Source organism: Lipotes vexillifer, unplaced genomic scaffold, assembly GCF_000442215.2.
Source record: "Lipotes vexillifer unplaced genomic scaffold, Lipotes_vexillifer_v1.1 scaffold515, whole genome shotgun sequence".
Lineage (NCBI taxonomy): Eukaryota > Metazoa > Chordata > Mammalia > Artiodactyla > Lipotidae > Lipotes > Lipotes vexillifer.
In genome coordinates this window covers 1,201,949-1,215,167 of record NW_006772017.1, presented here as the reverse complement: position 1 = coordinate 1,215,167, position 13,219 = coordinate 1,201,949, and the positions used below count along the sequence as shown (strand labels likewise).

The 13,219-nt window shown below is 39.6% G+C and overlaps 1 protein-coding gene across 1 annotated transcript in view; it reads right to left on the bottom strand.

Moving 5' to 3' along the window:
* Positions 1-3,806, bottom strand: part of AFG1L (AFG1 like ATPase) — a 195,393-nt gene extending 191,587 nt beyond the window's left edge. Inside the window, exon 1 of the mRNA XM_007447258.1 lies at positions 3,671-3,806. Coding sequence (XP_007447320.1) covers positions 3,671-3,806 — 136 coding nt within the window. The remainder of the gene's footprint in view (positions 1-3,670) is intronic.
* Positions 3,807-13,219: the final 9,413 nt, after the last annotated feature.

Here is a 13,219-nt window from a genome sequence, read left to right as displayed (position 1 = left end):
CTGACCTGTTTTTCAGGTAGCCACAGGGATAATCATGCTAAAATGGACCTGATCACTTCTCTCAAGAAATCTTCAGCAGTATCCCCCTGAGCCTACACATCTTTTCATACTATACAGGACTCTTCTAACCAGAATCCAGCCCACCTGCCAAGCTTCATCTCTAGCTGCTCCCCCTGAGGGACTGTACATACACCAATAAGGGCCTGGTGCAGCTCACTTCCACACTTTTGCTAAAAAGCCCTCCCCTCTCCAAGCAGAGCTGCTTTCTCCTCTGTAGTCCTACAACACTTCAGATGGGCCTAGATTATGGTGGTGTTAATGTTCATTGTCACGGTAAAGAGCTAGTAGAACACAGTGGTTGGTTAAGTTTGTGCTTCTGGAGGGAAAATGCCTGGGCTCAAATACCACTTGAGTGGCCATGCCTGTTTAGTCATTTATAAAATAGAGATGACAATACCTTTATAGATAGCACAGGGAACTCTACTCAATACTCTGTAATGGGAAAGAATCTGAAAAAGAATGGATATATGTACATGTATAACTGAATCACTTTACTGAATCACTGAAGTGATTCAGTTTCACCTGAAACTAACACAACAATGTAAATCAACTATATTCCAATATAAAATGTTTAAAAAGAAACATTAAAAAATAAATTTTTTTAAAAAATTTAAAAATAACTTTATAATAGAGTTTTTATGAAGATAAAATTATGAGAGAAAGAAATGGCTAGCCGACTGCCTGGAACACAGAAAGGGCTCAATAAACATTAGCTCTTGTAATTCCATCTCCCAAGACTGTAAGCTATTCAAGGCCTGGGAGCCAATTTCATTCACTTTCCCCCTCCATACACTTAATACAAGACTTCAACTGAATTAGCAATCTCGAGGCATTTTCTACCCACACCATGACCACTCTGATTTCTAATAAAATGTTTCCCCATGACTATCTGGAGATTGAATAACTGTTACATTAAATGAAGATACACTTAGACCTAAAAGAAAACAAGCAGTAATATCAAAATTGACATATATACTTAAATTATTTAAGATACCAAATTTTATTGATACTTTAAATTGTTTAATAATCTGACTAATGGAAATACATATATCGCAAAATGGAATTCATAAGTTGTACTTCCTAAGGAATTTAAAGTTAGGTGATATAAATGAACACCATTTTAGGACCCCTAAAGTTTTCACATTTCCAGTTTCCAAAATGTCTTAGAGCCAAGGCTGGCATTAAAGCTTAGATGGGGACTTCCCTGGTGGTCCAGTGGCTAAGACTCCGCATTCCCAATGCAGGGGGCCCGGGTTCGATCCCTGGTCAAGGAACTAGATCCCGCATGCTGCAACCAAGACCCCATGCAGCCAAATAAGTAAATAAATTAAGGAAAAAAAGAAAGAAAGAAAGAAATGAAGCACAAAAACAAAGAACATGCTCTTCCTTTCCTTTATCTACTTCCTTCTTTTGTTTAACATTAAGTGTAATGTGCTTCCCTCACATTACACTGCAGTAAACAGTAGGCTTGAAAAGATGAAAAAAAGGAGATAAAACAAATGTCAACAGTAAATAACCCCCCCAAAACATCAAGAAAACGACAGAAAACAAACTTAAATCAGACTCTAAATACTGAATAACGTTTCAACTTAAATTTTTCTTTTACTTAAAGAGGGGGAAGGAGCAACTTTAGTTACAATTAAATTGACCTCTAACTGCATTTTCATCAAATATCCACATTCAAAACAAATTCTGGGGCTTCCCTAGTGGCGCAGTGGTTGCGTGTCCGCCTGCCGATGCAGGGGACACGGGTTCATGCCCCGGTCTGGGAAGATCCCACATGCCGCAGAGCAGCTGGGCCCGTGAGCCATGGCTGCTGAGCCTGAGCGTCCGGAGCCTGTGCTCCGCAACGGAAGAGGCCACAACAGTGAGAGGCCAGCATACCGCAAAAAACAAAAAACAAAAATTCTGCCACTTAACTAGCCAAATAACTTCTGCAACCTTGGGCTCCTCATCCCCCAAATGAGGATAATGGGAATTAAACAAGATAAGCACTTAGCATATTGCATGACCCAGAACAAACATTAAGGCTCATGTTGTTATGCTAATGTTCCTTAAATCCTAATTTTCATAAATTATGGTACAGGCATTGAACGGAATTCTATTTTAACCATTTAAAAAATGAGGTACAGGGTCTTCCCTGGCAGTCCAGTGGTTAAGACTCTGCGCTTCCAATGCAGGGAGGGCCCATTCAATCCCTGGTTGGGGAACTAAGATCCCACATGCCTTGTGGCAGCCAAAAAAAAGAGGCAGTTCTACACGTATTTATATGGAATGATCGCCAAGATATACTACATAAAAAAAAAGAAAGGACCAGAACAGTGTGTATAGTATATTACCACTTCTATTTTTCTTTAATTCAGGTATTTATAAATATATATGGTGGATATATACAGAATGTCTCTGGAAGAATACATAAGAAACAAGTATGAGAAGTTGCCTCTGGGAAGGAAAACTAAATGGCTATGGGACAGGAGTGGAAGAAAGTCAACATTTTACTGAATTCCTTCTTGTACCTTTTGAATTTTGTGTTATTTGCTTGTATAGCCTATTCCAAAATTTTTTTTAAATAGTTTATATTAAGATCGAAACCTTATGCTACCAAAATATTCCATTATACAGTAAGTGGATTACGCTAAACTTTACAGTAAAACCTAAGGTGACTTAATCACAGTTTTAGTATTAATTTCAACTCTATTTATGATAATAATCAAAGACTGAGAGAGTTTTAGCTAAACTGCCAATGAGAATCAGTTTATTAAGATGTATAAGGAAAAAAAAAAGATGTATAAGGGTGGGGTTCCTGGAGATTTTTTTAAAAAAGGAAAGCATAAGTATGTGGATGAGGGAGCAATAAGAATAACGTCATTCATTCACTCAAAAAATATATCTGCCCATCAGGCGCCAAACACTGTGCTAAGTGCTGAGGAAACAATGACACCCAGTCCTTGCCTTTGAGTGGCCCGCAATTTAGTGGGAGTATATGAATATAGTAAAACTAGCACTCCTGTGGCCTTGGTTACTCAAAATACAGGTTCATTCATTCATGAACAACAATTTGAAAGAATGAATGAATGATGCAAGCCCGGTGACAAAATACGCCTCACTGAAGCCTTCTAGGACTTGAAAAGAACACAAAGAATCGACCCCTCAATCTGAGGGGGTCTGTACACTTGCATTCCCGCAATCCAGAGAGCCCGCGGGGCCTGCAGATGTCAGAGGTACAGTCCCGGGTCACCAGCCTGGAGAGCTTGGGATGGGGCAGGTTGGAAGAGTTCCCAGGCCTCAACCCCACACTTGAATCCCTTCAAGCGAGGTACTCCCCACACCTGGGTTTACAGGTCTCTACTTTAACAGCCGGGAAGGAACAAACCTTGGGTCGACATCTAACCCTCAAAATGAAAGTCACTCTGGGCCACCTCCCTCAGTGCTCCTTCATGAGCAGGCAGTAACAGCGGTGCAAGAGATGGTGGAACTCCTCTCGAAGAAACCTCTCGAAAACCGTGAACCAAAGAGGCAGTTTGGGGAGCTCGAGGAGGGAGGGTGACTGCCCCGAGACTTCCCCGGTCATAAGCAGTCGTCTCGGCTTACTCCAGATACAGTCACTAACCTTTACAAAAGGGGTTTCCAGGGGCGGTGACCGAAGTGGGGAGAGCAGCGGCCCAAGCCCTGCACCGGACACATCTTCCTCTCAGCCGGCTCGGCGCTAAGCGCAGGGTAACCAAGGGCGACCAAGAGGCCGCCATCTTGAGCTCCGTACAGGGGAAGAGGAAAACTTTATTGAAACCCAGAAGAGAGACGGTAGCACAGACAAATCCAGCCGTGCTCACGGAAGGCTCCGACCGACAGAACGAAAGGGAGCAGCGGAAGAACGCGACCTCTAGTAGCGCGAGGGCAAGCTGGACTCCGATGCCCTTCGATCCCTCCGGGCAAAGCAAACCGGGACTACGACTCCCAGCATGCAGTGCGGCGGCGCGGGGGCCGGGCGAAGGGACGGGGCGGAGGGCAGCTTTAGGCTGGGGGGAGGGGCAGTTGTCCGCCCAGCTCCTGCTGCAGCTGATCTAAAAACATTTTCAAGGCGTTAGAACGTGTTTGCGGCGTGTATTCAAGTAACCACTCCTGAGCCTTTTCGGTTAGCGTACCTGACCGAGATTCCAAAACCTAAATAAAGTATAGGTGATCCAGTAGGCCTTCACATTTTAACGAAATATTGTTACCTTCGTAAACGGTATCCCCAATTTATTTGCCTCCAGCGTCCAACGCATCTTTGGCAGAGTACGTGAAATGTGCTCCTACCACTTTTACTTTCTGTATCCCAAGAGCATAAATCATTTTCAATGTGGCGTATACTCAAATGTTTTGAAAGAACATGGAAAATTTGTGTAACATGGGAAAGCCAATGGCCCGAGATGGACAAGTAGATAGAGTGGCTGTGGGACAGTGTATCTAAGGTGGAATTTCTAAGTGATCTGCCCTAATTTGATTAAACAAAAAATGTTTTGAGTCACTATGATAACTGTATTGGGAATACAAACTGCTGTCCAGAAGAGGCAGGCAATCCGGTAAGGAAGGATAAAGAAAGCGACCAAAGATTCTACTAGGTGTTCTGGAATCAGTGAAAGAGCACTTTGGCTGGTAAATCAGGAAGGCCTTCTAGAAGCTTTACTTTTAACAGGAAACGAAGACCTTCCAAGAACAGGGAATAGAGTGAGCTAAGGCAGGCAAGCAAGAAAATCTGGACTAGGGACTTTCTTGGCAGTCCAGTGGTTAAGACTGCACTTCCGCTGCAGCAGGCACGGCTTCCATCCCTGGTCGGGGGAGCTATGATCCCGGGTGGCGCAGTGGGGCAAAAAAATAAAGATAAAAAAACTGGATTACAGGAAGGAGAAAGCACGTTTCAGACTACACTAGAAAGAGTTCCAGGAAGTTAGGTAGTTGGTCTACAATAGAAGATTCCAAAGAAACAGGAAAAGAGCATATAGCTTGGTTTAATATTTTGGAGATTTCTCTACTGACTCTGTCAAATCGTTTATAGAAAAATTATTTTGATTGTGTCTTTCAAAATGTCATTTCACATTTTTTTCTATCTTTAATTCCATTGTCTGACACGACAAACTATTCCTCCATGTTTGTTTCATTTAATGTTACTAATTTTTGGTGTGACACTCTGTGAAAGGCCTTTTGAAAAAACTGGACTGTTTCTTCCTTGACTTACATATTCATTACCCTCAAGACTTTCAGAGAGTGTCTGGGTATCATTTTGTTTGCTCTGGGAAACAACTGCTTGTCTTGGTCTTGGTCAATGAAATTACATCTTAGTAGAGATTCCAAAGGCTTAATAATTATGGAAGTGAAATAGGAACTCATTGATAGTTTAATGCCAAATTGGCAAGAAGATCTGCAGGAAATTTTCACATGACTGTGCATGGCAAATGACAGAAACATGGCAAATGAACTTTATTGTGTACAAGTATGAGGTAACTTGGAAATCATTTAAATTACATTTGTTGTATTCAAGAGAATTTATTACAACCAGAAAACTAATTAAGTAGCCACTGTAAACTATTTTATTAAAACACCAAACCCAAACTCCTGCTGTTCCTGCAATTGCTAAAACAAAAACAAAAAAAAAGCCCTAAAAGGCATTTTGAACATTATCAGAAAAAGTAACTCAGAAAATCACAAAGCATTATCTTTTCCTACTAAAAAATCTCCCTAGAGAAGTGCCAATTAGTTCTGGACTCTAATCTCAGGGGCCAGGGCTTCCCTGGTGGCACCGTGGTTAAGAATCCGCCTGCCAATGCAGGGGACACAGGTTCGAGCCCTGGTCTGGGAAGATCCCACATGCCGTGAAGAAACTAAGCCCGCGCACCACAACAACTGAGCCTACGCTCTACAACCTGAGAGCCACAACGACTGAGCCCACGTGCCACAACTACTGAAGCCCGCACGCCTAGAGCTCGTGCTCTGCAACAAGAGAAGCCTCCGCTCGCCGCAACTGGAAAAAGCCTGCGTGCAGCAGTGAAGACCCAACACAGCCATCAATCAACCAATCAATGCAATCATCAAAAAAAAAAATGATGACAAAAATGGGAAAGAAAGTGGTTGGTCGATAACATACTATGGTGTGTGAGTTTCTGGAACTCACAAACCTGTTTCCCACCTCAAAGCTTTTACATTTCCTGTGCCTTCTGCATGGAATGCTCTCCTCCAAGATATCAACTTGGTTCACTTCCTTGTGTCCTTAGTTCCTTATGCTACCTTGCCAGTGAAGGCCTTTCCTCACCACCTAACTACCTAATTTCCTCCTTCCTAGCTTTATTTTCTCCAACATCACTATATATACTTTACTAATTTATTAGCTTATTATCTGCTCTTACTGCTCTTCCTAGAGTTTAAGCTCCATGTGGACTGGGATTAATGTCTCTTTTGTTCACCGCTGTATCCCCAGGGCCTAGAATAGTGCCTAAGTTAGTACACACTCCATAAATGTTTATTAAGTGACTGAATGAGTTGTCTTAGTACAAATACAAAATTTATCATCATTTTAGTCTTTCTGCAAAAACCAGACTACCTACTTCGTGAAATCAGTGATGCTCCTAATATTTTGAGTCCACTTGAATATTAATAAAAAACACCATCGGGCTTCCCTGGTGGCGCAGTGGTTGAGAGTCCGCCTGCCGATGCAGGAGACGCGGGTTCGTGCCCTGGTCCGAGAAGATCCCACATGCCGCGGAGCGGCTAGGCCCGTAAGCCATGGCCGCTGTGCCTGCGCGTCGGAGCCTGTGCTCCACAACGGGAGAGGCCACAACGGTGAGAGGCCTGCGTACCGCTAAAAAAAAAAAAAAAAAAAAAAAAAAAAAAAAAAACCATCAAATTCAATATCAGAGAAGTAATTGGAATACAGCCAAAGAGCCCTTATTTTTCACTTATTTATTCATTCATTTATTTATCATCACACGTTTCCTCATAATTATAGGTTCTTCTAATTTAACAAAGAAACACTTTAGCTATAAGAGAAAATATGGTTCATTTGAAGACACATAAGGAATGATTTAAACCATAAAAACTCATTTTCTGGAGTCAGAGTCAAAATATCTAGATTCTAAATTCCAATATTTGTAATTAAAGATCCTTAGCCAAAAATATAATTTAGGTTACTTAATTTCAACAAACTAAATAAATATGCCTAAGTGCCTTATTACCTGTGGAAATTTCTAAAAAAGATATACCCACCTCAGTAATATAAATTTATATCCAGTATAGATGTTGTGGCAAGCAATCCATTCCTTCTAATAAGTAAGAATTACACATCTGCTGAACTTCCAACAAAAGCTACCATTTTTTCCCTTAATGAAACACTATTTCATCTGTAACTAGAGACTGGCCAAAGACAAAATATTTGAAGTCATGTTCAGTGCTCAACTCTTTATTTAGTTTCTTTCTACTTATTTTCAACAACAGATTCAAAATAACTGGTTCGGTTTGTTTTTCAGGTTTTTAAATTGAAATATAGTAGATTTACAATATTATATTAGTTTCAGATGTACAGCATAGTGATTCAGTATTTTTAGAATATACTCCATTAAAAACTATTAATATTATAAAATAACGGCTATAATTCCCTGTGCTATAGAATATATCCTTGTTTCTTATCTATTTTATACATAATAGCTTGTATCTCTTAATCCCATACCCCTACCTTGCCCCTCCCCCCTTCCCTCTCCCCACTGGTAACCACTAGTTTGTTTTCTAAATCTCTGTCTGTTTCTGTTTTGCATCTATGTTCGTTTGTTTTATTTTTGAGATTCCACATATAAATGATATCATACAGCATTTGTCTTTGATTTATTTCACTAAGGATAATATTCTCTAAGTCCATCCATATTGCTGCAAATAGCAGAATTTCATTCTTTTTATGGCTGAGTAATATTCCATTGTATATATAATTTGTTTATATATATATACATATATATATACACCACACATATATATATAAACACATATATACACCACATACACATATATGGTGTGTATATATATTCCCTCTGTTCATGGACACTTGGGTTGCTTCCATATCTTAGCTATTGTAAATAGTGCTGCTATGAACATTGGGGTGCATGTATCTTGTTGAATTAATGTTTTCTTATTTTCTAGATACATACCCAGTAATGAAATTTCTAGATCATATGGTAGTTCTATTTTTAGTTTTTTGAGGAACTTTCATACTGTTTTCCATAGTGGCTGCACCAATTTACATTCTCATCAACAGTGTATAAGTGTTACCTTTTCTTCACATTCTTGCCAAAGTTTGTTTGTTTTCTGTAGACTTTTCGATGATGGCCATTCTGACAGGTGTGAGATGATACCTCATTGTGCTTTTGATTTGCATTTCTCTAATAATTTGCAATGTAAAGCACCTTTTCACATGCCCATTAGCTGTTTGTATGTCTTCCTTGGAGAAAATGTCTATTCAGATCTGCCCATTTTTGGATTGGGCTGCTTGGTTTTTTTTTTTTTTTTGATTTTTTGTTTTTTTGATATTGAGTTGTATGAGTGTTTTTCAGTTTTGAATATCCTTTATCAGGATATTCTTTTTTTAATTTGAACCACATGATAATATGTCTATTTGTCTATTTACCTATATATTTCCTACTTAAATGTTTCTTACCCAAATTCTAAGGGGGAAGGAGAGGCTTTTCTTATGTAATTTCTCCACATGCCCTCTCTGCCATCTTTCTTTTTTTTTTTTTTTGCAGTACGCAGGACTCTGACTGCTGTGGCCTCTCCCGTCGCAGAGCACAGGCTCCAGACACGCAGGCCCAGTGGCCATGGCTCACGGGCCCAGCCGCTCCATAGCACGTGGGATCACCCCGGACCGGGGCACGAACCCGTGTCCCCCACATCGGCAGGCGGACTCCCAACCACTGCGCCACCAGGGAAGCCCCCATCTTCTTTTTAAAATAGAAGCAACCCACAGCCATTTCTAACCTCCCCCAAATCCACATGCAAATTTGTAATCTGGGAGCCACCTTCAATTAATTTCTCTTCCTCATGATTCACACGTAATCTTTCATTAGATATAATTGAATCTACCATCTTAATATGGCATAAATCCACCAACTACCACTGGGTCTTCCTCTTGTCTTTCTGAGGGTGATACAGTCATCTCCTAACTGGCTCTGTCTCTCTCTCATCTGATCCATCTTGCTATCAGGTTTGTTTCCAAAAATGTGACATATCTGACCACATTGCACCACAGATTCTGAACTTGCAATGCCTTCCTACTGTCTACTGAATGAAATACAATTTATTATGGACCTTTAGAAAAGCAAGATCTGGTTCCTAACCTACCTTACCATCTTCTCATAAGTGATTGAAACCCAGTGATTTACCAAGTATCTCATTTGTTTTCAAGAACCTCCATATATACTATTCTCAAAAAACTGGAAAACTGATCTCATCTTCCCACACCCTACCCCCATCTTTATTTCCTAAATGTGTTCTGATACTTTTCTTATTGGGTTGGGCAAAAAGTGCCTTTGGTTTTTAAGTAAAAATAAAAGACACGTTTTTCATTTTCACCAAGAACTTTATTGAACAACGTAGTCACCCTTTTTTTCCACTACCTTCTGCCATTTTTCAGGCAACTTCATAATCCCATCTTCCCAAAACTTTTTATCTTTTTGAGCAAAGAACTGTTCCAGGTGTCTTTTACAGTCTTCCAGGGAATTGAAATTTTTTCCATTAAGAGAACTTTGTAAAGACCTAAATAAATAGAAATCCAAAGGTGTAATGTCTGGTGAATTCAGTGGATGAATCAGAACTTCCCAGCCAAGCTGTAACCGTTTTTACCTGGTCATCAAAGAAACATGTGGTCTTGCGTTATCCTGATGGAAGATTATGCATTTTCTGTTGACTAGTTCTGGACGCTTTTCATCGAGTGACGCTTTCAGTCGGTCTAACTGGGAGCAGTATTTGTTGAAATTAATCGTTTGGTTTTCCTGAAGGAGCTCATAATAGAGGACTCTCTTCCAGTCCCACCATATACACAACATCACCTTCTTTGGATGAAGACCGGCCTTTGGTGTGGTTGGTGGTGGTTTATTTCATTTGCCCCACAATCTCTTCCATTCCACATTATTGTATAGTATCCACTTTTCATCGCCAGCCACAATTTGTTTTAAAAATGGAACGTTTTCATTACGTTTAAGTAGAGAATCGCATGTGGAAATACAGTCAAGAAGGGTTTTTTCGCTTAACTTATGTGGAACCGAAACATCAAAGAGATAAACATAACCAAGCTGGTGCAAATGATTTTCAATGCTTGATTTGGATATTTTGAGTATGTCGGCTATCTCCCGCGTGGTATAACATTAATTGTTCTCAATGAATGTCTCGATTTGATCGCTATCAGTTTCAACTGGTCTACCCCACCGGGGAGCATCATCCAGCGAGAAATCTCCAGCACGAAACTTTGCAAACCACTTTTGACATGTTCGATCAGTCACAGCATCTTCTCCATACACTGCACAAATCTTTTTTGCTTTTCAGTTGCGTTTTTACCTTTCTTCAAATAATAAAGCATAATATGCCAAACATGTTGCTTTTTTCTTTCATCTTCAATATTAAAATGGCTACACAAAAATTCACCAATTTGGATGCTTTTTTTTTTTTTTTTTTTTTGGCTGTGTTGGATCTTTGTTTCTACGCAGGACCTTCTCTAGTTGACGTGAGCGGGGGCTACTCTTTGTTGCGGTACGCGGGCTTCTCATTGTGGTGGCTTCTCTTGTTGCGGAGTATGGGCTCTAGGTATGCAGGCTTCAGTAGTTGTGGCTCACGGGCTTAGGTGCTCCATGGCATGTGGAACCTTCCCAGACCAGGGCTTGAACCCGTGTCCCCTGCATTGGCAGGCAGATTCTTAACCACGGTGCCACCAGGGAAGCCCAGATAAGTCTTTTTTAAAATGCACTCTGATATGACAGCTGACACATACAATCTAACAAAATTGCTTTGAATGAAGTTAAAGACAGCTAAGTGCTACTAGAGCCATCTTACAGAAAAAAACCAAACGAACCTTTTGGCCAACTCAATAATTAGAAAAAAATAATTACTGGGACTAGCAGATATAAACTATTATATATAAAATAGATAAATAGGGACTTCCCTGGTGGCGCAGTGGTTAAGAATCCGCCTGCCAACGCAGGGGACACGGGTTTGAGCCCTGGTCCAGGAGGATCCCACATGCCGCGGAGCAACGAAGCCCATGTGCCACAACTACTGAGCCTGCGCTCTAGAGCCCACGAGCCACAACTACTGAGCCCGTGTGCCACAACTACTGAAGCCTATGCGCCCTAGAGCCCATGCTCCACAACAAGAGAAGCCACCGCAATGAGAAGCCCACGCACCACAACGAAGAGTAGCCCCTGCTCCCCACAACTAGAGAAAGTCCACGTGCAGCAACAAAGACCCAATGCAGCCAAAAATAAATAAATTTTTTAAAAAAGATGATTCTACTGTGTAGCACAGGGAACTATATTCAATATCCCATAATAAACCACAATGGAAAAGAATATGAAAAAAGAATATGTATATATATGTATAACTGAATCACTTTGCTGTACACCAGAAACTAACACAATAGTAGTTCAACTATACTTCAGTTAATAAAAAGAAAAATAGAATTATGAAAACTAATAATCAAATTTCAGTATTTCCAGGGCAACTCCAAGAATGTTTCAGGTTTAATATTGCATGTGTATTCAGTATCCATCATTACAAAAAAAAAAAAAACTTCATGTATATGGATATCCAGACTTATGAGAAAAATTATTTTTAAATCTTCAAGGTACGTTAAAGATCTTCTGATTTTAACCCAACCATTTTACATATTGAGACTCAATGATCCTAGAGACAAGTGACTTAACCAAGATAATACAGGCACCACTCGTTCTTAAAGTTACCTGAAGAGTAAGAGGGACTGAAAGCTTATTCAATTGGATAGTTCTTCAAAAGGCCCTTAAATCAGATATATATATAGACAAAAAGTATTCCATGCTATATAGAATTCTGATTGCCATGCAGTGATGGTCATGACCAATCTAGTTTTGTTGTTTGGTTAAATTTGATGCAATGCATATCCAGGCAATCAAATAGACTCAGTGTTTTTCAGTTCTATAGATTGTTTCTTCAGAGGAACTAAAATTAAATTGCAGCTCTTCATCAAAACTCACAGATGCAGTCATAAAGCTATATGAACTCATTTGTTTATAAGTATTAGCACTTGCACCTGGTGACTACACTCAGAATTAGCCATGATTTGGCCTAGACTTCAAAGGAATCACCTGGGAGTTTTGTTTTGTTTTCAAATGGACCTCTTGAGAAGATTACTCGGATAAGTAATTACCCAACTTTACTGATAGCAGAGAAGTTCTCAATCTAGAGTCTCTAGATGATAAAACTTAAATACCTTTTAGTCATGGGACATAGCTAATTCAAGAAGGGTGTCTTCTGCCAAAACAAGACTGGAGAAAACTAAGGGACCAGATGAGGAAAGTGTCATGAGATCTCTAATGTCTATAAACACCAATTATAAGGGCCCAATATTCCCAGCATGTATCTCAGTTAGCCCAAGTAATTCTCATCAACTTCAAAGGGAGAGATGTGCCTCCACAGATCTGAGTTTGCCATATCGAGGGCTTACTCAGCAGGAATACGTACTATAATTCATGGTACCAGGCTTCATTTCTTTAGTCCAAATCAACTCAGCTGGACTTTGAAGCTTTTGTTTTTGGAAATAATCAACTGTCCCTTAAAATATCAAATCCACTTGGCTTTATTTCACATATCAATCCTGTTGATTACCTAAGATAAGCCATAGTTCGAGTTTATAGATTGATATGCAAGATGTGTATTTTAGAGCTGTATGCTATACTGCTATGTAGCTTTACAGTATTATATTACTAAAATTTATTCTGGAGATGATTTTATGCATAGCAAAGAGAAAAACAAGAGATATAATTTCCTGTGTTTGCTGTTCAACAATTTTTAAAAAAATATAATTCTGCTTATAGGTACTGTTTTTCAGCTTTAATTTGATACTTTAATACCAGTAAATTATCTTTTAATGTAATTACTTTTTTTTTTTTTTTTTTTTTTT